This window comes from Eptatretus burgeri, chromosome 2 (assembly GCF_056783735.1).
Source record: "Eptatretus burgeri isolate ZD-2024b chromosome 2, Ebu_testis_v1, whole genome shotgun sequence".
In the NCBI taxonomy this organism is placed as follows: Eukaryota; Metazoa; Chordata; class Myxini; order Myxiniformes; family Myxinidae; genus Eptatretus; species Eptatretus burgeri.
In genome coordinates this window covers 32,823,038-32,848,677 of record NC_140962.1, presented here as the reverse complement: position 1 = coordinate 32,848,677, position 25,640 = coordinate 32,823,038, and the positions used below count along the sequence as shown (strand labels likewise).

General features: G+C 41.4%; 1 protein-coding gene across 4 annotated transcripts in view; it reads right to left on the bottom strand.

The window, feature by feature from the left end:
- LOC147031760 (rho guanine nucleotide exchange factor 25-like) overlaps window positions 1–25,640 on the bottom strand; it is a 266,797-nt gene that overhangs the window by 13,461 nt on the left and 227,696 nt on the right. For all 4 annotated transcript variants that reach the window (XM_085867167.1, XM_085867169.1, XM_085867172.1 and 1 more), the window contains 4 exons: window positions 18,215–18,265; window positions 14,429–14,506; window positions 1,430–1,621; window positions 359–539 (listed from right to left, as the gene is read on the bottom strand). In XM_085867167.1, coding sequence (XP_085723293.1) covers window positions 359–539; window positions 1,430–1,621; window positions 14,429–14,506; window positions 18,215–18,265 — 502 coding nt within the window. The remainder of the gene's footprint in view (window positions 1–358; window positions 540–1,429; window positions 1,622–14,428; window positions 14,507–18,214; window positions 18,266–25,640) is intronic.

Below are 25,640 nucleotides of genomic sequence, written 5' to 3'. Positions count from 1 at the left end.
ATGTATTTGTTCTTTTCCTGAAAGTGTGATGATATAGTGCATTCAATGCAAACGTTTTATGTGTTTAAAAATATCATCATAAGCCACATCATAACTCCACACATCTCACAACTGGAATGTAATTTTTCTATGCACAATTAATTTTCTCAATGAAATATTGACAGTGATATGCTAACTGAAATGATATGAAATATTGACAGGGAGGTGAAGCAACATGTTGGGCATGAGCTATTCTATAAACAGAGAGATGCATATATAGAGAGAAAGTGAAAGGACAGATAGAAAGAGAAATGAGTGAGAGTGAGAGAACAGACAGACAAACGGACACAGAGTCAGAGAGTTTATGGAATTCTCTCACCATTGATGAAATTTCGCTGAGATTCAAGGATCTGTGTAATGGCAAGGACCCAGGCTTGGCACGTTTCTGCACTATTGGACTGCAAAACAAAGCGCTCATGCACACCATCCTCCTGACGCGAGGTCAAGACCAGTTTGCAAGGATCTCCATCAGAACTTGTCTCCAGTCCAAGGCAGCTGACCTGTCCCATTGACACCCAAGCATCACATAATATACAGTATATACACGATCGCTATACCGAATCAATTTTGTTTTATAAACACTCATTAATGCCAATGACAAGAGATATGACATCAAATGGGGCAAATTGCTTGTTCTTAACAGGCATACAAGTACACTATAGCATTATGTTTTTAATATGAGGGCTGTTATGTTCTTACTGTAGGTCTATCAAACCAGGATGTGTAGAATTGTCCAAGATGTCACCTTTATAAAGCACATGCTGAAGCACATGGGAACAATGTACAGAATATGCGCAGGTTGAGAGGCTTCTTCTCAAGTTTGGGTGTGCTGTCCAAATAGTTTTAGTTCTATAGTATAGTGAACAATATCTAATAGACAGACAGATTTACTTGTATTATGTACAGCTACAGGTGGAGTAGTATTGTATACTTTGTGGCATTAATTTGAATAAAATGCTAGAATATTTAAGTTTGCAATGTTAACGATCGATTCAGTGTTAAAATTTATGATGATGACAAACATTGCTCAATTATTCCAAAAACTGCATAAATAATGGAAGACAAGGATACTTCTTGAAACAGAATGGCTCTTTCCTTACCTTTTCAAACACCTTGCCTTTTATTTCATCTAAAACAGTGATCACTAACAATGTAACCTGATAAACATCTCGTACAGAGTGATACCAACATTGATTAGCAATATTAGTGTTCATCTTTTGTAATCTTATTGTGTCTATGGCATTTCTCATAGTAATCAACTCCACACTGATGTACAGCTTCACTAGCCAGGCTCTTTTGGTCAACTTTATCTAACCATTATCTGGAAACCTAGTTTGTACCAATTAATTTTAACCAGGCCATGAATAATGCGTCTTCACAAAAGCCCAACCTTGATGTTGTGTCTGAAGAGATATGCTGGAATGGCAGGTCCACGTCGCCTTTCCACTTGTTCGCTGAAGATAACCATCTGCTCGAAGAGGAAGATCCGCCGCTCCTTGCTACGTGTAAGTAGCCCACCCTCACCCTCTAGTACCTGGAACATATCCTGCAGCAGGAGGTGACCTTGTGCCATGACCTTTCCCTGTCAAGAATAGTGGAAGAGAATGAAGTGCAGCTAAATAACCTGAGATGAAAGATGTTAAAATGTATCATGTCCCATCTGATGGACAATTATTGTTGCACCCCTGGGATGCATTATTTTTATATAAATGGGCCAGTGATTTTCAAGATTTGTTGGAGTAGACTTCTGTTGTTTTCTATTGTGTTGGATGCAAATGAGCTTGTATTCAGGAGAGGTAATCAGGATGTGCTGAAACGTTAAAGGACTTATACAGACTATCGTCTCTTTCTGGAGGAAGTGACGGTCAAACTCCACCTTCTGGCAAGAGAAGTGTAGTAGAGTGAATGGTATATACTGTGTATATATATATATATATATATATATATATATATATATATATATATATATATATATATATATATATATATATATATAATACCAAGCTTGCACACTAAAAACTCGGCTCGCCGTTACACGATCCCTATGAAATTGCTGTCGCACTTAGCGGACATGCCGACAATGTTTGGGAAGTCTTGGCGTTCCATAGTACGACTTGCATTTTGTACAATGCGTATTTTTGTCATTCCCCGTGTACGGTCTGTCGTCTGCTACCAGCTATGTTGTACTGCTATCCTGTGCACGGGTATCGCTCGTAATATATATATATATATATATATATATATATATATATATATATATATATATATATATATATATATATATATATATATATATATATGTATATGTTGTTCATCTTTCGGCTGCTCCCGTTTGGGGTCGCCACAGCGGATCATCCGCTATGATCCGCATACTGATTTGGCATAGGTTTTACGCCGGATGCCTTCCTGACGCAACCCTGGTCGCCTCTTACGACACAGGGATAAGGATTGGGTTTCACCATGATTCCGGGCTACCCTCCACCCTCTCACAGTGCGGCCCAGCGCAGAGCTCCTGTCCTCAAGCGATCCTCCAAACAAGCCTCCGAGTAGCCGGATTACAGGCCCACGCCACTACGCCCGGTGTATGTATATATGTATGTATATTATATATATATATATATATATATTTATTTTTTTTATATATATATATATATATATATATATATATAGATGTGTGTGTATATATATATATATATATATATATATATATAAATATATATATATATATATATATATATATATATATATATATATATATATATATATTGTTGCGGATTCGCGCCCGCCGGTGTGCTGACGGCCACGTAACTCGAATCGCGGCACGTCGCCCACCGGACGGACAATCCAGTCGTGACCCTCTCGGACTAACGCCGGGAACCAGTCACGGGTGGACCTTTCGGTCTCACCGCGATCGAGCCAATCAGCCCCCGCGTGGGATAGGGTTGCTCGCCGAATTCGACCTACCTAAGTACCCACGCGGAGGGTAGACCGGGCGATCGCACCTCGCCGCAGGTCGACTTCGGACACGGGCCACTTAAGCGACCCGTTCCGTACTATCAGAATAACCGAGCGGTGTTATCGTCGACCTCGACGGTTCGATTAATTATCGGGCGTATTCAGCCCACTACCAACCCTTTACGTGAAGCAAGATGGGGATTCAATAGAGGAAAAGACGAAGCGAAGCGGGAGAACAGTTCAATAATAAAGCACATTTATTCGCGGCACACGGGAAGCACACATATACAATTCCACCAAATGCACACAGAAAAGAAAAACACAATTCAATTTACACAAAAAGCAAATGCGACAATGCGAGGACACAATGCAGAGCTAATACCGACTACCGAGCACACGGCAACACTTATACAATTTTACTTCACAGACGGCGCCGACAACACATACCCAAAACCAAGGAAAGAATACCCTCAAGGATGAGGCGGGCCTGAGGCCGAGACCGGGTCGCGCCTACCCGTCTGGTGATGAGACGCGGAGCGGCGATGGCGCCTCAACTCCGCGGGCCCCGCGGACAGTGTCTGGTAGGGGGTGGGAAAGGGGCCCCCTTGGTCGCACTATCTCAGCGCGGGGGGAAACAGGAGGGGGTTGCTGATGCTCGGGGTATAGAGGATTTTTATTATCCCGCGACGAGCGTCTCCACCTCGGCCAGGTCGCGCTGTCGGCCTCCCTGGGGTGCAGCTCCCGACGCGAGCACCCCCTCGTCTGGTGTTGCCGCCTTTCCACAGCTCCGTCCCCTCCGTTCCGACTCCAACGCACACGACGACCAGCTCCTTCTTGCCAACTCCACCGCCCGCGAAGTCTTGACTCTCTGTTTCCGACTCTCCTACTCTCCTACTCTCCGACTCTCCGACTCTCCTCTTCTACTACTCTCCTGACTGACGAACTCGGTCCTTTTATCAGCCCCGTAGCTTCGCCCTCTCATCTTTGACCCTCTCCCTTCGACCTTTCACCTCGCTCCCCATTGGCCCGAGAAAAAGTGGGCGTGAAGGCTTTTTGATCCATAAATTTGCATATATCGATCGCCCTGGGGGCGGGGCCAATTCGCCCCTCGCTCACCGATTGGACGGCAAAAAGTGGGCGTGTGTCATTTTTGATCCGTTTTTGAAGCACAAAATCCGTGATTTTGTACACGCTGTTCGGCGCGCGCCCTGCACGAGTCCAACACAGGCGGCGCAAGAACGGTGGCGATGCGACGGCTGCGAGGTGTGACGTGAAGGACGTGGCGGTTGTGGTGAAGCGGCATTGTGGTTGGTGGTTGATGTTGTGACTGGTGGTGGTTAGCATGGCGGTTGGTCCAAAATAAAGATAGCAAAAGAAAAACGGCTATCCTGAAGAGTCGCAGCACGCATAAATGACATGTATTCCCACTAGACAACGGGTTTGGGCCTAACTACACATATACTTACGGAGATACCTCACCTAAGGGACCTGAATGGTGGTTTGCGAATTTGGTAACCACAACAATATATATATAGATATCCATATGTTACTAAAACTCTCATCTTGTATGTATGTAAGTTCCCGAAATACAGCCAAAACGGTACAGGAGTGCGCAAAAAATTTAGAGCCGCATTACTCACCATTCTCCTGCGGTGTGCAGTATCAAGTTTCATTCAAATCGGGCAACGAAAAAATTATTAAAAAATCAATTCGCAATTCAGTCAAGCACTTTTCAGGGAGAATTTGATCAATGCAAAAAACCTCAGCGGTATAGTTCGCTGGAGCTATCTTTTTTTCTTTCTTTTTTTTGGAAATGATTTTTTTTTATCAACCGCTGTCACAACGGGAACCCAACGGGTTCACAGGTCGTATATATATATATATATATATATATATATATATATATATATATATATATATATATATATAGATAGATAGATAGATAGATAGATAGATAGATAGATAGATAGATAGATAGATAGATAGATAGATAGATAGATAGATATATATATATATATATATATAGATAGATAGATAGAGATATATATATAGAGATATATATATAGAGATATATATATATATAGAGATATATATATAGAGATATATATATATATAGAGATATATATATATATATATATATATATATAGATATATATATAGAGATATATATATAGAGATATATATATATATATATATATAGATATATATATATATATATATATATATATATATATATATATATATATATATATATATATATATATATATATATATATATATATATATATATATATATATATATATATATATATATATATATATATATATATATATATATATATATATATATATATATATATATATATATATATATATATATATATATATATATATATATATATATATATATATATATATATATATATATATATATATATATATATATATATATATATATATATATATATATATATAGATATATATATATATAGATATATATATATATATATATATATATATATATAGATATATATATATATATATATATATATATATATATATATATATATATATATATATATATATATATATCGATATATATATATATATATATCGATATATATATAGATATAGATATATATATATCGATATATATATAGATATATATAGATATAGATATATAGATAGATATATATATGTATACATATATCGATGTGTGTATATATGTATATATATAGATAGATAGATAGATAGATATATATATATATATATATATATATATATATATATATATATATATATATATATATGTATGTAAATAAATGTATACATATATCGATGTGTGTATATATGTATATATATGTATATATATATATATATATATATATATATATATATATATATATATATATATATATATATATATATATATATATATATATATATAATTCCAGGAGTGTGTGTGTGTGTGTGTGTGTGTGTGTGACCGCTGTTTCTCGACAACCACTGGTCCGATCTAATTGAAACTTGCCAAGTATATTGCTGGGGACCTGAGGATGTGCCTTTTAAGGTTTGATATTAATCGGACAAGTGCTTCCCAAGTTATGGCCATTTATTTACCAAACGAATGGGAAGACACGTTGTTGCGTGGGCGTGGCCGGTGGGGAAGGGAAGCTCAGCCACGTTCCCCATTACGGGTTACAACGTACGGGCTTCCGGAGAGTGATGACTTCGTGGATTCCAATAATTTCTCGATTTCTTATGCGCATTTATAGATAAACACAATGGCCCAAGTTATGATCGTTTTCATATTAGACGGTGTATAAATTAGACGGTGTGTGTGTGTGTCTGTCTGTCTGTCTGTCTGTCTGTCTGTCTGTCTCTGTCTGTATGCGACCACCGTTTCTCGACGACCGCCGATCCGATCTGATTGAAACTTGCCAGGAATATTGCCGGGGCCGCGCGGATGTGCCTTTTCAAGGTTTGATATTAATCGGACGAGCGGTTCCCAAGTTACGGCCATTTATCTGTCAACTAATGACAGGACACGGTGCTATGACGTTACGAATGACGTCACAATGTTTATTTATTTATTTTTATTTTTATTTTGCACGATTGGTGTCACAATTCTTCTTCTTCTTCGTTTGGTATGACGTCACAATTGACGCTGGGGACAATTGACGATGGGAAAAATTTGCCTTTTCAAGGTTTGATATCGTTCTTCATCCGTTCCAGCTGTTTTCCAAGGTTTGAAAGCTGTTTTTTCCCAAGGTTTGAATTAATTGTTCAAATTATTAATTAATCCCAAGGTTTGAGGGGGACGAGAGAGAGGGGGGGCACAATTCTAGAGAGGGGGGCGGGAGAGGGGGCGAGAGAGAGGGGGGAGAGAGGAGGGGTGAGACTAGGGGGAGAGAGGGGATGAGAGAGGGGGAGAGAGAGGGGCATCACAATTCTTCTTCTTCTTCGTTTGATATGACGTCACAATTGACGCTGGGGACCTGAGTATGTTTCCCAGGTGTTTCCCAAGTTATGGCCATTTATGATACGGTTGGTCCGATCTAATTGAAAAAATGCCCCAATCCAGTCGTCGTTTACGAGAGCGAAGGACCAAAGCTGCACATACTGGCATGCCTCACCCACGAGAGAGGGTACTGGCACGAGAGAGGGTACTGGCACGAGAGAGGGGGGTGGTGAGATGGGGGGACAAAACAATGGGGAACAGAGACATTAGGAGATCTGTGGAAAGGAGAGGGATGGGCGTGGAACACGGGGTATACAAGATAGACATTACAGGGACTTTCAGGAAGGAAAGCAGGGAATTTGAAGAAGGTGGGTTTGGAGTGGATTAACGGGGGTAGAAAAGATCGATGTTTTGGATGGGGGAAGATGAGAGGTGGTGGTGAACAGCTGTTTTGAAGGCCTGGACGGAAGAATGGGATTGAAGAGAGTGTGGGAGTTTTTTCCAAAGGCAGGAAAAAAGAGGAATGAAACAGTGAAGGTGAGCAGAGATTCGTGATTTTGGTAGTTTTACCAGAAGGGGGTTGTTGGCAGATCTTGAGCGCCCTGCGGAAATATGGTGGGGGCATGTCGCAGACAAAGCAGGGGGGCGAGACCAGAGAGGAGCGGGAAGAAGACAGAAAGACCACCGACCAACCTGCGGTGATTGAGTGAGAGGCCCAAAGACTCAGCTTCATTGCAGGAGATGCCGATGATCTTAAATGCAAGAAGGACTTTGCATGATGGAGAATTCCCAGTTGGTGACTGGCTTTGGAGGTCAGGTTGGAAATGTGGCTTTCCCACGAAAGATCATGGCAGATAGTGAGATCCAAATGCTTGAATGAAAGGACTTCTTCCAGAGGATTGTTGAAAAAGTCGATGGGGGGGGGGGGGTACTAAATGGTCTTTTCGGAGAGACATAGTGAGAGTGTGAGATTTGTCAGGATTGAAAGACATCTTCCACATGTTGGATCAGTTTGTGATTTTATGCAGATGACAGTTAAGAGGCTGATGCTTGCTGATCTGATGGATGACACATGGTATGGCAGAGGATGGAATCATCAGCAAAGAGATAAAGAAGATTTTCCAGAGAGTCAGAGAGATCATTGATGAAAACCAGAAAAAGAGCAAGGCCCAGACCGCTACCTTGAGGAACTCCAGCCTGGACAGGAAGAGGGGATGAAAGAACTCCATTTAGGACCACACGTTTGCTGCGACAGGAGAGGAAGTCTGTGAGCCATGATAGACCGGGAGCCCGGGGCCCTGAGCTCAAACGAGCGAGGTACTAATATCTGAGCACAGGGGCATGCATGGAGTATCAAAAGACGTATAGAAAGTTATTTCTGCTGGGTACCACCCTCTGCGTAAGGACCCTGGTGACCCTCCAAAGGGGTCCTTAAAATTGGCTCGATCAAACATTGGAAGTACCAGTTGGTATCACTTCCATATGATGCATATGACCAACCTTACAACAAAACCACATGTGACAGACATGCCTACTACTGCAGAAGCCCCAACAAGGGCCCCCAAAAAAGGGGCTAGCTCAAACATTGGAGGTACCAGATAAAACCAGTTTTAAAATCATATATACATCCCACAGAGTGTAAAATGTCCATTACCAGACAAATTTTCTGCTGCATTGGCCTGACCAGAACCCCCAAAAGTGAGCTCTAAAAAGGACAAAACATTACAGTTGACCAAAAATACACAATTGGCATAATTTTGCACATTATGCTGGCACACCATTACCATAGGAAACATTTATGTTTAACAATTTAACAAAAGAACTACAAAATACTAATAAGCCTACTGGTATCACACTATGAACCAGTAAACTCGGAAAAACTACAGGCTCATATTGTACTGAAACGCTCGGAAATATACGAAGACATAAATAGTTCTAATGTTTCCAACTTCTCCGAACATTCTTTTCCGAGTTCGGAGATGTTATATTAGGAGAGGTCAGGGAACATTAGAATTGTTATTACTTCCAAATATTTCCGAGTTCGGAGACATTCGGAGTTAAGAAACATTAGAACTATTTATGTCTTCGTATATTTCCGAGTGTTTCAGCACAATATGAGCCTGTAGTTTTTCCGAGTTTACTGGTTCATAGTGTGATACCAGTAGGCTTATTAGTATTTTGTAGTTCTTTTGTTAAATTGTTAAACATAAATGTTTCCTATGGTAATGGTGTGCCAGCATAATGTGCAAAATTATGCCAATTGTGTATTTTTGGTCTACTGTAATGTTTTGCCCTTTTTAGAGCTCACTTTTGGGGGTTCTGGTAGGGCCAATGCAGCGGACAATTTGTCTGGTAATGGACATTTTACACTCTGGGATGTATATATGAATTTAAACCTGGTTTTATTGAGTACCTCCAATGTTTGAGCTAGACCAGTTGTATCAAGGGTCTCAAGGGCTTACTTTTGGGGGTTCTGGTAGGGCCAATGCAGCAGACAATTTGTCTGGTAATGGACATTTTACACTCTGTGGGATGTATATATGATTTTAAAACTGGTTTTATCGAGTACCTCCAATATTTGAGCGAGACCAGTTGTATCAAGGGTCTCAAGGGCTTACTTTTGGGGGTTCTGGTAGGGCCAATGCAGCAGGCAATTTGTCTGGTAGTGGACATTTTACACTCTGTGGGATGTATATATGATTTTAAAACTGGTTTTATCTAGTACCTCCAATGTTTGAGCTGGCCCCTTTTTGGGGGCCCTTGTTGGGGCTTCTGGGGGGCCTTTTGCAGTAGTTGGCATGTCTGTCAAATGTGGTTTTGTTGTAAGGTTGGTCATATCCATCATATGGAAGTGATACCAACTGGTACCAATCTAGCCAATTTTAAGGACCCCTTTGGAGGGTCACCAGGGTCCTTACGCAGAGGGTTGTACCCGGCAGAAATAACTTTCTATATGTCTTTTGATACTCCATTCATGCCCCTGTGCTCAGATATTAGTACCTCGTTCGTTTGAGCTCAGGGCCCTGGGCTCCCGGTCTATGAGTAGAAATGACCTTGGACACCATCAGAAGAGAGTTTGGTGAGCAGGGCAGGGTGCCAGACCTTGTCAAAAACACGCGATATGCCTCGGGAGATGGCTCTGATTTCATGTCTGGCATTGAGTACCTCCATCCATTGTTGGGAGAGCAGAAGCAGCATAGCCAGGGTAGAGTGACCTGGTCTGAAACCAAATTGATGATCGGAAATCAAGCCATTGGAGAAGAGGAAGGATTTAATGTCTGAAGTGATGATGGAATCCATAACCATGCTGATGATTGGGAGAAGGCTGATTGGTCTGGAGTTGCAGGGATCTGTTTTTGCACCTTTTTTGCAGGGCAATGATGTTTGCTGATTTTCAAGAAGATGGCAGATGACCTTGAGCAGATGAGAGGGTTAATAAGAGTGGAGAGAGGGTGAGCAAGAGCAGAGGAGCAGGTTTTTTGGACACATGGGCTGATGCCATCTGGACCGGTTGCAGAATCAGAGTCGAGGTTTGACAGAAAGCGATGGGTTTCGGATGCACGATTTAGATGCAAACACCGAGTTTAGGCATTCGGCCTTTTCACGTGCGGTATCAGCAGTGCAGCGACTTGAGGTAAGGGAGGGGATTGAGGGGGAACATACACCAGAAACAGATTTGATTCGACACTACCAGGATTTGGAGGAGGGAGAGATGTTTGGGAGTTCAGACTTAAGATTCAAAAGATGTTGTTTTCTGGCTCTCCTGAAGGTACACACACACTTGTTAAAAGCTTTATGGAAGGAACTGAGATTACCCTCAGTTGTGTTTGCTTTCCATGAGGCAAAGGCAAGTTATTTCAGGACAACTGTCTCACCACAAGCTTCAGTGAATCAAGGGCGCGAGGAAGGGTAGGACAACTGAACATGAGAGGGGATAAATCTGTGCATGAGGGAGAGCAAGTTTCTTTGAAAGAATTCCCAGGACGAGGTGACATTGGAGAAAGTAGCAATGGGAGACCAGTCTAGAAGTTTGATGGCTGCTTGGAGACCCTGCAAGTCAGCCTGAGTGAAATGCCAGACTCGACGGCGCTGAGGTGGTTCTCTAATAACCGCCAGAGAGATGCTTACTTTGACAAGCACATGGTCAGAAGAACCGATTGGTGTGGAGGAAGAACAGCAGATATTTTCAGGGGAATTTGTCACAATGAGATCTAGAAGAGATGGAGTTCTATTCGTTGAGATCCGGGTTGGGAAGTTGGCCGATTGAGTCAGTCCCAATGAGTCGCAGAAGTCTTTTGCTGAAGTGCCATGGCAGGTGAGATATATATACACACCTAGCCAACTGGCATGATGACAATTAAAGTCACCACATCTGAGGAAGAGAGAGTTGGGATAAGAGGATAGAAGTTGGTCCATGTTTTTGGATAGTGAGGTGTAGATGGAGTAATCATTGTTTGGGTCACGGTACAGCACACATATAAGCATGAGGTGGGAGTGGAGGGGAAGCCGTAGCCAGAAGTATTCCTGGGGGTGTGGGGGAGTGAGGGCAGTGCATGGAGAGTGAGGAATAAAGTCTTTGATGAAGAGAGCAACTCCTTCACCAAGACGAGGTTCAGGTCTGTCATACCAGAGGAGGGAGTAACCAGGGAGAGATACTGGGGAGTCGGAGACTTCTTGAGGGAGGAAAGTTTCTGTGATGCAGATTATGTCTGGTTTGTCAGTGGCAACCTGAATGGAAAGATCTTACAGGTTTGAGCATATTTGAGGTCCACACTGCTAATGAAGAAGGAGGGGAGGAGGGTTTGAATGCAGGGGAGGGGAGGGGAGGTGGAGTGTATGACAATGGAGGAGGGGGAGGTAAGGAGAGTTGTTGAAAGAGTGTGGAGGATTGCAGAAGAGCGAGGGGAGGGGGCCAGATGAGGAAGAGAAAAGGCTCTGTGGTGCTGGGTTGAGGTGCAGTGGGGAGTAATAAGAGAGGGGCAGAAGGCAGTTGAGGATTTGAGGAGGTAGAGTGATGAGATGGAGGGGAGAGGGCAGGGGAAGCAGGCAGCTCTGTGGATGAGAGGGGAGGGGGCAACTTTGAGAAGGGTGAGTGAGGGGGTGAATGGTGGGAGAAGGGGGAGTGGGGAGAGTTTTGGGAGAAAGGTGAGGGGGGAGTTTTTGAGAAAGGTGAGAGGGAAGCTTGGAGGGGGAAAGAGTGTGATGGTTGCTTTGAGAGGTAGGGGTGAGGGGGGTGAATTGACACTGAAGTTGGAAAAAAAATGATGATTGATGGAATGCAAACATTCATTGCAAACTGGGGTTTTTTAATTTTCAGTTCAGAAATGCAACAAAATACATTTCTTGAGGGATGCAATAAAGACGAATTAAGAGAATGGAGAAAAGAAACATTGTTACAGTTGGATTTTTTTAGACAAGGTATTCAGGAAAGGACGAATTGAGAGCAGTCTGTTGAAATAGAAAAAGTGTTGTGAATTATGATACAGTAATGAGAACCACACGTGTGAAAGAGGAAGATGAAGCATTATAAGAGATCGTTTTTATTATTATAATTTTTATTTTTTGATCGAGATTGCATAAGATTAGGTGAAGGTAAGGTTGAAGAAAAGATTGTGAGGTGAATGGTGAATTTGGATTGGTAAACGCGGAGGGTGGAAACAGATCACATGGTTACGGGAGGTGTATTGTTAAAAGTGAAATTATTTGTTATTATTATTATTGTTATTATTATTTTGTTTTTAAAATTAGGATTGCATAAGTTTCGGAAAAGGAAAGGTTGAAGTAAAATTGTGGAGGTGAATGGTGAATTTGGATCGGTAAACGCAGAGTGAAGCTGATGGATCGATGAAAAGTATTAGGAAGAGGGTAGAGAGAGAAACGTGGTTACAGGAGGTGTTTCGTTAAGGATACAAGGAATTTTTTGATGGATTTTTGAAGATTAGATAAGACTGGAGAATGGAAGGTTGCAGGAAGAAATTGTGAAGATAATGGCGAGAGTGGGTCAGCTCAAATCAAAGAAAGATGGTGTGCCGGCAGGAGGAGGAAGAAGAAAAACATTAACACTATGACCGTTTTTACAGCCATTTTTCCCTGTTGTGCAGGGGTTTGGCTTTTTCTTGAGGCAATGTTTTATGGCCGGATGCCCTTCCTGACGCCAACCCTGGTCGCCTCTTACGACACACAGGGATATGGTACACCTATTCTAACCGGGGCATACACCGGGACCAGTACACTGGTACTCATTTCGCCGACCTCAGAAGGATGACAGGCTGAGTCAACCCCCTGGTGTTAATTCAATAGCCAATGGGGCTTGAACTCAGGACCCTGGGATCCCAAGCCACCATCCCAACCACTAAGCCAACACCAGGCTTAAGACATTAACACTATATACATGCAATATATATATATATATATATATATATATATATATATATATATATATATATATATATATATATATATATATATATATATATATATATGTATGTTCGTCTTTCGCTTGCTCCCGTTAGGGGTCGCCACAGCGGATCATCCATTATGATCCACATTCTGATTTGGCATAGGTTTTACGCCGGATGCCCTTCCTGACGCAACCCTGGTCGCCTCTTACGACACAGGGATAAGGATTGGGTTTCACCATGATTCTGGGTTGCCCAACACCCTCTCATAGTGCGGCCCAGTGCAGAGCTCCCGTCCTCAAGCGATCCTCCGAGTTGCCGGATTACAGGCGCACGCCTCTACATCCGGTTATATATATATACATATATATATATATATATATATATATATATATATATATATATATATATATATATATATATATATATATATATATATATATATATAGATATATATATATATATATATATATATATATATATATATATATATATATATAGATATATATATATATATATATATATATATATATATACATATATATATATATATATACATATATATATATATACATATATACATATATATATATATATATATATATATATATATATATATATATATATATATATATATATATATACATATATATATATATATATATATATATATATATATATATATATATATATATATATATATACATATATATATATATATATATATATATATATATATATATACATATACATATACATATATATATATATATATATATATATATATATATATATATATATATATATATATACATATATATATATATATATACATATATATACATATATATACATACATATATACACACACACACACACACACACACACACACACACACACACACACACACACACACACACACACACACACACACACACACATACACACACACACATACACACACATACACACACATACACACACACACATACACACATATTTATAAGAACATGAAAATGTTTGAAATTGAACCAAGTCACACAAGACGATGCCCAAGGTCCAATCAATGCATACCTCAAATCCCTGCAGCCTCCCGACGTTCATCATGTCGTTACATTGCTTCGGCACAACACACATCACCTGGATTGCTCGCTGTCAGGAATAGTAAAAGGAACAATGTAGGGCAAACTTTATTACTTGTGACACTTTTTCATCAACTTGAGATAATTGCGTTGCATCTTCGTTGATGTCAGCTTTAAAATCCATCACAAATTGGGGATTGCAGATAATAAAAAAGTAATGGCCAAGTACATGTTACATATGCCAAGGATTCTGTGTATGTGGTGAGTGGGCATAGGGGGTTGTGAATTAGAGCAAAATAGTTTGAGGGAAGGAGGACATTGAAAGAAAAAGGAGGGAGGGGGAGGAGAAGAATGTGACATTCAATAGGGAATAAGGCAGTCAAAAACTTCACTCAGATTTGCAATACCATGAGTGATGAGATTTAAACGAATTGCCATTGAATTACAACCCTTCATTTTTCTTTTTGTAAAATCGCTAAATTACTCTGATCACCTCATTTTCTGTAAAATAGCAACACCCCCCCCCCACTCCAACACCTTTTCTCTATATTTTATCCAGCTTTGTGTCCAACCGTGTGATTGTAGCACTTCATCGTTTTGCCACAAATCTCGTGCTATTCGCCTTCATATTTATTTCTGTTCACAATGTCCACCAAGAGACTTCCCTAACAATTTCACTCAAATAAAATTATGCTTAACTCATCTTTACTCATGATGGTTCTATGTATTCGATGATTCTCATCATTGAGTTGCATTATCTAGTTGCTGCAAGATTCTGTACTAAAATTTGAGTAGCTGAGATTGCATTTAAATTTGAGTAACTGAGATTGCATTTAAATTTGAGTAACTGAGATTGGAACACCATGTACTTAACTTGCGGCTCCTCAATGTCTGAAAAAAAAAGGTTTTCAATTTTAAATAATGCTTTATTTTTGAGCAAAACTGCAAAAAAAAAAACTTACATGTAATGCTCTTCTCTCTCAATCAGTGATAAGGGATTTTTGGTTAAAGTATAGGAATATTTTTAACACTGCAATTAACAATATTATTCCTCCTACAACCCTAAGGCCCCCAGTCCACATACATTTCATTCTCTGGATCCGTGCCAAGTATGTCGTGAATGCATACGAGTATCGAAAACAAAAATAGATGCATCTCATACTAAAATATGAAACTTGGTGTCTGTCTGTCTGTCTGTCTGTCTGTCTGTCTGTCTGTCTGTCTGTCTGTCTGTCTGACCATGATACATTAGGTCGTTACTTATCCAATCTCAACCAATCTCACAAGGAGTACTAGGGAATCACACAATGGAGGTTGGAGTGACTTCATATGTCGCCCTCTCCAAGGAGGTTTTCTGTCTTAGATAAACTCCGTGTGAAGGTGTATAAATAGCTTATCATGGCGTTTCATGGGGCACACCTACAGGAAGTAAAAATTATTATAACCACAAACAATTCAGTCAATTCTGCCCAACATATGATTACCTTTTTAAACAGTTACTGCTGTTTATTTATTTATTAATATGTACTTGGCTGCATCATTTTCTGGGGGCATGGGTCTGCCACTGATGCAATGCCCCCCTGTTTACCAGTAAACTGGTATTCATTTTGCCCACCTCAGGTCAACAGGCTGAGTCAACCCACCTCGCGTTAATTCAACAATAGACCAGGAGCTTGAACTCAAGACCCAAAGATCTCAAGCCAGCCACCTTAACCATTAAGCCAACACCAGGCTTAATCACTCCTGTTGTTTCACACTAAACTGAAACTATGTTCCAGGTGAGCTAAAATTAGGAGGAAACCGAATGTCCTCGAGGCATTCTATGCTTATCGGGTCCACCACAGACCAATGGATCTGAGTCATCTCGACTTGGTAGGCCTGAATTTTGTTTGCGGGAATCAAGCCGGGCATTAGCACAGATAATTTATCGCAAACCTGATGCATTACAATGACGTCATATTCGTTTTTATGACGTCATCATTAAGAGGACGAGGATCTTAGCTCATTCTAGCTTGTTTTTCTTTGTGACATTGCTTGACTTGTACATATGTGCTCTTTGTTGAAATTGTAACCCCTTTCAAACTGTCTGGTTGTCAACTTATATTGGTTAGGCAACATGTTGCAACAAGGAGTTCTCTCAAGCTGTTCTGTTACGAGTAGTCGGTAGCCCACTCGTACACCTACGGTTACGCTCAGCCGTATGTTGGAACTGGTGATGCATTGGAAACACAGTTCCCTATCTGGGGTGTTTAATTTTCTGGGAAGGTAAAGTGGGATTTGGGCGCTGAACCTTACTTAAATTGGGCTTCTCAGACATCATCTGGGGTTGCTTAGCAACCCGTCACGCCGCAGAGTTATCCGTGGGATGGTGGCTTCAGGAGCGCTATCGGGGAAATTGATTTTAAGAGCTCTCCTTAAAGTCCATCCCGAAGCAAATCCGTAACAATATGCTATTTATTTATTTATTTATTTATTTATTTATTCATTTTCAACCCTCAACTAAATGCTCCGACGTACCTACTCGTACACATACATTGCAACTTGACATACTAGAGTGTTCATCAGCCTCCTCTTGGCTTGTGTTTTTACATCTTTGTCTTTCCAAATATTCATGAATACTGACATTGCTGTTCTTCCCAATGCGAACAGTCTGAATTAATCCTTCACATTCTCCACTCACTTCAACCTTCGAACCGAGGAAGTTGAAACTTTCCACTATTTCCACGTAATCGTCTCCCAATCTGAATGCGTCGATCTTCTCAGTTGACAAGACTTTAGTCTTTTTTAAAGTATAAATAATGACCAGGTTTTTCACTTTCCTTCTTCACTGTCTGCAGCAATTTCATTTCTCTTTACTTTCTGCCAGCAGAATCGTATCATCAGCATACCTTACGTTGTTGATACATCTTCCTCCAATCCGGACTCCAGCCTCCATGCCATCAAAGTTAGATTTTTCGTCAAAATTATTATAATCACAAATTAATCAGTCAAACTCCGACTTTTATCACCAAAATGTGTCCACTTCCACATCCACATGCCCCATGATCCAGCCACTACCCCATTGGTGGGCTGTGCGATCTCGTGAACCCCATTAGTTGTCTCAAATTCATCCGATGATAACGTCATAATAATGATAATAATAACAATAATGATGATGATATTAGCATGGGGCTGGTAAGATGTCCTCAAATTACACACACGATACTTTGAGCTGTCTAGCCTGGGTTTGATTCCCGACCCAGCTCTAAACATTCATCCCAGTGTTTCACAGATCGGGTGATTCATCAGTGTCTGTGTCATCCCTCAGATGGACATTAAATGGTGAAACCCATCTGCCGACTTTAAAAGATCCTACGGCGTCCTTCGTGAAGAGTAGGTGAGCTTTTGCAGACACCATGGCCAAATTATAAATTCCTGCCCTAACCTTCATCAAACGTCAGGCGTGGCCAGTCAGTTCGTGTAAGACTTGGGTTAAGCTTCCCCCAGCCAACCACACAAGAACGGTGGGAATAATTGTGGCTGTTAAATAATAATAAGAACATTAACACACCACCACCCACATGGTGGGCACATGCACATGATCCCCAACCCCTCCTCACCCCACAGAGAGCGGGTGTTTCCAGTACACTAAAATTGATGAGTTTGTACAAGCTAGTTGTATAAAAACAATTACAAAGTAAACATTGAACAAATCTAGAAGACCTTTCCAAATTCTAGCAAACAGCAACATAAAAGTCCAGTCATGACTAATATTCCTTTGATCATTACTAAAGTGTACCTCAAGCTCTTCTGTTGGTAAACCAGCTTTCTTTGTGAATTTCAAGAAATCCTGTGAGAAACAAGTTATTCTCTCATGAGTTAACATATGCTGTCACAAGACTTATTTACCGATAAAACATTAATATTATAAAAGGTGTATTTTACCTTTCAAAGTCATGCAGAATGGTTTTAAAAGAACACACACACACACACACACACACACACACACACACACACACACACACACACACACACACACACACACACACACACACACACACACACACACACACACACACACACACACACACACACACACACACACACACACACACACACACACACACACAACTGATTCAAGATGAATAAATAAAAGTGAATGAAATATCGATAAATAAATTTCACGCATTACACTTCATCCAGAAGTAAAATCCCAAAGCACTTCAAAAGGAAGAAAGAAGTCAGAAAAATAAAAATTAAGAAAAGGAAATTGTAAATATGGGATTTCAGGAGGGATTTGTAAATGTTAATTGATGAGGCAGGGAGTTCCACAGTTGACTAGCATATTGTGCCGTCCACGGGACTTGAACAGTCCCGCCAACGTAGAATGAGCCGAAACGATGGAGGCGGTTTATTTATTTATAACCCAAACATGGCGGTTCTAATCGCTCTACCGCAAACGGGACGAGGAAGGTGGCACGAGTCGCTTTTCACTGAGTTGATGATGTTTATTTGTTTCTATTATTACCAGAAATAACAAGACTCGGCAAGAAGAGGGATCCGGGGCGATTCGACGGGATGGTGTGGGATCGGGCGTGGGGAAAAACAGACAATTCCAATGAATATACAGTTCTCAATCCCTCTAAGGTGCCAAGCACACACACACACACACACACACACAAACACACACACAAACACACACACACACACACACACACACACACACACACACACACACACACACACACACACACACACACACACACACACAACGTAGCTATTTCTGGTGGTCAGGCTGGACCGTGGTGTGGACGCAACTGTCCCTGGATCGGCGTCGGACGAGCTGGCCTTGCTCTCGTCAGGGGGGCAGGAGAAACCGTGGTGCTGTCGACCTCCTGGTGTTGGCCCAAGTCCGCTCACAGCCGCCAGGGAACCAGTTCTGGTGCCAAGTTGCGAGCAGGAGAGGGAGGCAGGTCCGCCCGCCGTTCGACCCCGTACTCCGAGTCAGCAGAACCCCAGAGCCAACCAAGGTGAGGCACGAGGCTCAGCAAGGCTCCAAGACACATCAAGAACACGATCGAATCAGCACAACAACAAGGATGCTCCCCGCGCAACAGCCTCCCCACCAAAAAAAACACGATCTTTTGGTTGTAATCTTCTTCCTCTTCCTTTTCGACCCCGAACAGAACCTTTTTATCCTCCTGTCCTCGTCACTTCCAATCGAGCCGTTTATTGGCCCACCGCCGTCGCCTTCTGCCAATCGTGATCATGGGGCGGAGCCATCCGCTGCACTGTCCTGTGACGTCACGGCCAGTCTCCAGAGAATACCAAAAGGGGTTTACGCAGACACACTTACCCTATCCCGTGTCCCTATCTAATTACGTGACAATTATCATTTCCCCCCTTGAAGAAATGAACATTTACTAGACAACTTATCACCACTGAATTGCTACTTATTACATCGAGATCCTGGTAAACTCGAACAGCATGGCATACCTAATTAAACATCCTAATTACCCTTTGAATGCATACCCCCTCCCCCCTCAAACGTAACAATATTGAAGAATGCTCGAGTGCCAAAAGTGCTCATCCTCAAACAAGGAACATTGTTAAACCTTCAAATTGTTGCATGGATATAAGGTTTGATGAGGTAAGAAATGTAGGAACCCATTAATCTTTGGCTTTAAAGGTTCTTGGGAAAATTTTAAAGTCCAAACGTTGGTGTACTGAGAGCCAGAGAAGTATTTTGAGAACTGGAGCGATGCGATCAGATTTATGAGTCTACTACAAGTCTTGCAGCCATACCCTGAATGGGTTGTTTTATGAGAGCATGAGCCAAAGTTTCAATACCCTGATTTTGATATCAACAGATTTGGACACTCTTGTACAGATGGAAGAAAATATATTTATGGATTTTAGCAATGTGTGGAATAAAGGAAAGAGCTGGGTCCACAGTTACACCTGAATTTAAAATTGTAAAAGTGTTGGTAAAATAGTGATCCCCAAGTATCACCATCTAAAATTGTATCATTTAAAGAATTAATGCAGAGCCAAGGATCAGCATCTCTTAGCAGAAGTGAGTTTGAGAAAGTTCATGAGCATTCCTGTTTGAATTGCAGAGAGACAGGAATTGAGAGTTTTGGGAGAAAGCACATCATCAGGTTTAATGGATAAGAACATCTGGGTATCAGCAGCACAGCAATGAAAGCTGATATTGAAATTCCTTAAAATTGTACAAAGTAGATGCATAAAAGAGTGGTCCAAGAACACATTTCTGGATAACACGGGGACATCAGTAGCCATCAATGTACTTTAATGTGAAAGCCGTACTGACCCGTCACTTCACTGATGGATTTAATCAAAAGACAGCATGTTGCACTTCACAAACATATTGCATGTCTATCTATGAGCCTCAATCAGGATGTAAAATGAAGTGAAACATGTGAAAAAAGGATCTGTTATTTATACAAGTGTGTGTGTGTGTGTGTGTGTGTGTGCGTGCGTGCGTGCGTGCGTGCGTGCGTGCGTGCGTGCGTGCGTGTGTGTGTGTCCTCCATAACTCCAAAACAATGAAAACTAGCAGCCTGAAACTTTGCATGCACACTAAGGGAGCTCCATGGAAGTGCATGAGTGAAAATTAGTTGTTTGGGTTTATTAAAACACCGCTTTTGAAGATAATTAATGGCTTTATTTAATTATATCTTTTTTCAGGCGATCCTCGGCCACCTTGTTCTATATGAGGTCTTAAGGCGTTTCCTGGGTCGCTGGGGTCTGAAGCCACCATGTTTTTTAGCCTGCTCAACCATGCCTTGACTTGGAAGATGCAACGATTTCTTAATGATGAAGTCCTTTTTTTCACTTTCCTCACTCGTATTATTGAATGCCTGTTCATCATAGCTACGAGTCGCTGGGTACATTGCAATGCTTATAAATGCCCGGAGATGACAGCGTTTGTGGCTTTATTTCATTTTCGCCCATCTGATAACCTCGAGAATCTCTAAAACAAAGCTGAATTACAAAATTTAATCTGCAGAATCGAATTCAGTAGCAGTTCTGATGCTAAAAATGCGTTCACTTGTCCAATTCGGACATTGCTTGGGTATTTCTGGGTGCATATTTTTATCGATGGCAATTGGTAATCGCTTGCCAAGCCAGCCGTTGCATTGGAGTGCTTGCATGAGTGCTTAAGCCACTTAACGAGTGCCCCACAGTAGATAGTAGTACAGTCGAAAGTTAAGGCCCGGTCACACCTTGACGTTTTAGCCAACGTATGCCGATTTTTAATTTTTTTTTCTAAAACGCTGGCACACGTTGAATACGTTATGGGTAAGTTTTGATAACATTGAGAGCACGCTGAAAAACACTGCCATACGTCGTTGTGCGCTGGCTTTAAACGTTGTACTTTTTGGTTGTCCTCAAATTTTTTTCATGCTTGAAATTTCATGACGTATGCCGGCGTATGACTCACACGTTCCGCTACGTTGGCCATAAGTTGTATGCACGGTCTGCGATCGTTGACAGACGTCAACACATGCTACTTGTAAGTTAATCATAAGTTGAGACACGCCGAGGTAATGTTTAGCGTACCCGAAACTTATTTCTAACCTATGATTAACGTGTTGTTGGCACGTTACGCGATCGTTGCCACACATCGACAGACGTTACTTTTAAGTTACTCATAGGCTGAAAGACGTCGGTATAATGGATCGTCCTTGCGTCAGCGTCCACGGCCACGGCCAGGACACTTATTTTCAGCATTCTTCAAACTTTTCTTCGGCATGACGAGGATGTTCACACTTCGATGTCTAGCTTGGTTATGATTCCAATTGTCCATCGGCAGCGTCTATTTAAAATAGTCGAGTTTGAGCGTTTTAACACGTTCAGAAGAAACGCTTCAAATTTCAAAACCCCGGCGTCAAAAAACAAAGGCGAGTGACAGCAATTTAAATCGTTCATTGTAAACAATGAAAATAGCAGAGTGGTACCGTTTAAAAGTCGTTGAGTGTAAAAAAAATCGAATTGTTGAGCGCAAGCATCTACTTTCAATAGTGGGGTTTGAGCGATTTAGCACGTTCAATAGAAACGATTAAAATTTCCGAGCGCCAGCGTCAAAAAACAAAGGCGAGTGACAGCAATTTAAATCGTTCATTGTAAACAATGAAAATAGCTGAGTGGTACCGTTTAAAAGTCGTTGAGTGTAAAAAAAATCCAATTGTTGAGCGCAAGCGTCTACTTTCAATAGTGGAGATGCAGCCATTTAAATCGTTGAGTGGCAGCCTATGAATAGCAAACCCTACGTCACCGGCAAAGATAAACTGCCGCACGATATGGATAAGTTAGGCTATCGTTGGGCATAGTTTGTGAACGCTGGCTTCACGATAATTATTCGTTGGTATATCGTATCTATAAGTAATCAAAGCGCTCTATGCACATTATTAGTTCATTGTGCATTTGTCCAACCCGTTATGAATAGACTTGAATCGTAAAAACAAGCTATAGCTCATTGTTCAAAAAGCCCCATAAAAAAATTAGCCGCGAAGAACTTCGAACAATGGTGAAAAGATGTCTCCTACCCGTGGACACACGGACGCAAGGACGATCCATCATAACCCACACGCTCCCCCTCACACTCACCTACTACTGCAAACATGAACAAACTACTACTAATACTAATACTGATACTGATACTGTTACTGCTGACATGGACATCGACTCAAAAAGGATTCGAAAACACTATTGGGTTCCCCTTTTATGAGCAGCATTTTTACATACCAATTCCCAAAACCGCTGGGAACACGTCTTTATATGGCAGTTGTAATCTAGAAACACGTTCATTTATTTTTTTTGTCGACTGGAAGACGTCATTGGAATACGTCTACATATGTCGATGTGTGTTGGGACTACGTAAAGAATTGGTTCAAAGCACGTCAAACATAAGTTAGAAATAAGTTTCGCGTGAAAAAGACATTACCGCGACGTGTTTCGACTTATGAGTAGCTCATAAGTAGCCTTTGTGGACGTGTGTAAGCGTCCACATATCATGTGTAAAACTTATCCCCATCGCATGCGGAACGTGTGTCATACGCCGAGTACGTCGTAAAATTTTGAACATGTTTAAAATTTCTTGACGTACTCTACTTACTACGACGTATGATAGCGTGCTTTAGCGTTCTACTCACGTATACCAAACTTACTCATACCGTATTTGATGTGCCCCAACGTTTTAGACACATTTTTCTTAGGTCAGCATACGCTGGCAAGATCACCAAGGTGTGACCGCGATGTTGTCACTTCCATTTCTACGGCAGTTATGATTCGAATCGTTGTGCGTCAGCCTTTTAATAGGCTACGTCACGACATCGTCGGCGATGCGTGCAACGCGCTATGCCGAAGTTAGACTATCGTTGGGCATCGGTTGTGTAGGCCGACAACAGGTTCAGCATTTGTTGGTATAAGTTATCTATAACACAACGAAACGTTCTGTGTCCGTTACCAATGCGTTATACATAAGACCAAGTCGCTATGAATACGTCCGAATCTTTAAAAAAAAACATCAAAAGTTCAACGTAAGCCAGCGTTTTACATACATTTTAATATGTTGCCATCGCTGGCTAAAACGTCAAGGTGTGACCGGGCCTTTACTACAAGGTAGAGGTACGTATACAGCGCACACGGACGTGGTACATTTGGGTAGATTTGGATGTGGAAGGACTCTCCATGGGTGTGTGGGTATGCCATGTCTGTTATGGCACTGTGGTTGCAAAGTTTGATCGCGTATCTTATGGTGGTTTTATCAGGATTTCCTTTGTCCTGGCAACTTTCTAAAGAATTGGTTATTGTGTTTGCTTCACAAAGGTGAAATGTTTTTTCTTTGGGAGTTTCAAAGCAAAATATTGTTACGGCCACGGGTACCAAGTGTATTACGAGGGATCCCCGTTTCTCCTCGGAAGAGCCAGACCTGGGGCCACCGCTCACAATTAACGTCGTGATACGGTGGGTTGCTTTCGAACCACAAACATCAATCAGTTAACCACGAGTTCCAGTGTCCACCGTATAATTTTGCCATTTAACTTGAGGTCACGTGGCTTCCTTAATGGGGAGCGTGCCCTCGGCAAAGCGCCAATCTTATCTTGATGAGATCATAATTAGGGCGGCCGAGCGTTTAACCGCTGGTGTGTGCTGGCTATGCCAGGTCAATGAGTTTGATAATTACCTCCCAGTCTATCTAGGTTCGGACAATGCTGGATCAATGGAAGGAAAGGACAAGTACGGACAATTTGGAACATCAACAAGGAATTTATTAATAAGGAAAAAATAAATATAAATAACTTTTCATTTCCTCGTGGTGAAAATCAGAATATTCAAATCAATCAAAATAATCGCAAGCAAATAAAGAATTAATAGAGATGCAAGTATGTACAGCAAAGAGCACTTAAACAATTCCTACTTACAATTCCACAGACACACACAGATACCCAAAAGGACATGGACCTTCACGCCTCATGTGCTTTGGCTGAGACGAGCGAACCAGGTCAGCATCGAGATGCGGTCAGACGAATCAGGCGCAAGCGAGGTGCGATCAAAGTCGAGAGCTCCGTTCAGCGCTTGTCCCGACAACCAAAACTCTCTTTCTTGGTCTGATCGCGCCGCAACCTTATTCACCCTTGTCCGGGGGGGGCTCCTCCCTCCCCGCTCTCCCTCACTGGATGGTCCTGGCATGCAAAATGCGCTCGTCGCCCTGTCATTGGCCAAAACGGGCGCCAAGGCCATTGATTGGACCGGAGAGGCATGGCGGCCGTTCGGCGGACCGCCCTCCAAACAGGCAGAGGAACATTATCCTGCGTGGGCTGTGGTCATTGGACGACCGCCGAAGAACTCGCTCGCATCTCCCTGATTGGGCGAGAGCCGCCGCGAGGCTCCTCCTTGAACTCCGCCCACCACGGGCGCCATGGCGTCGGCCAGAGCGAGGTGAAGGTGAGGGTGATGCTGGTGGTGTTGTAGAAGATTTATGGATGTAATAATAAAAACCCTAACTATCAAAATAACTCCCCAGCGCATGAACATTTAATTACCCATTAAACAAGGGACGGGACCCAAACTAAAAACACACACTTAACGATATAACTGAGCTATAGGGGACGGCTGTCTGTCTGTGTGCACAAGGCTTTCAGATTTGTAACAGTATAACCAGTAGAAAATGAATTTCAGACATTATTTTGTTTCCT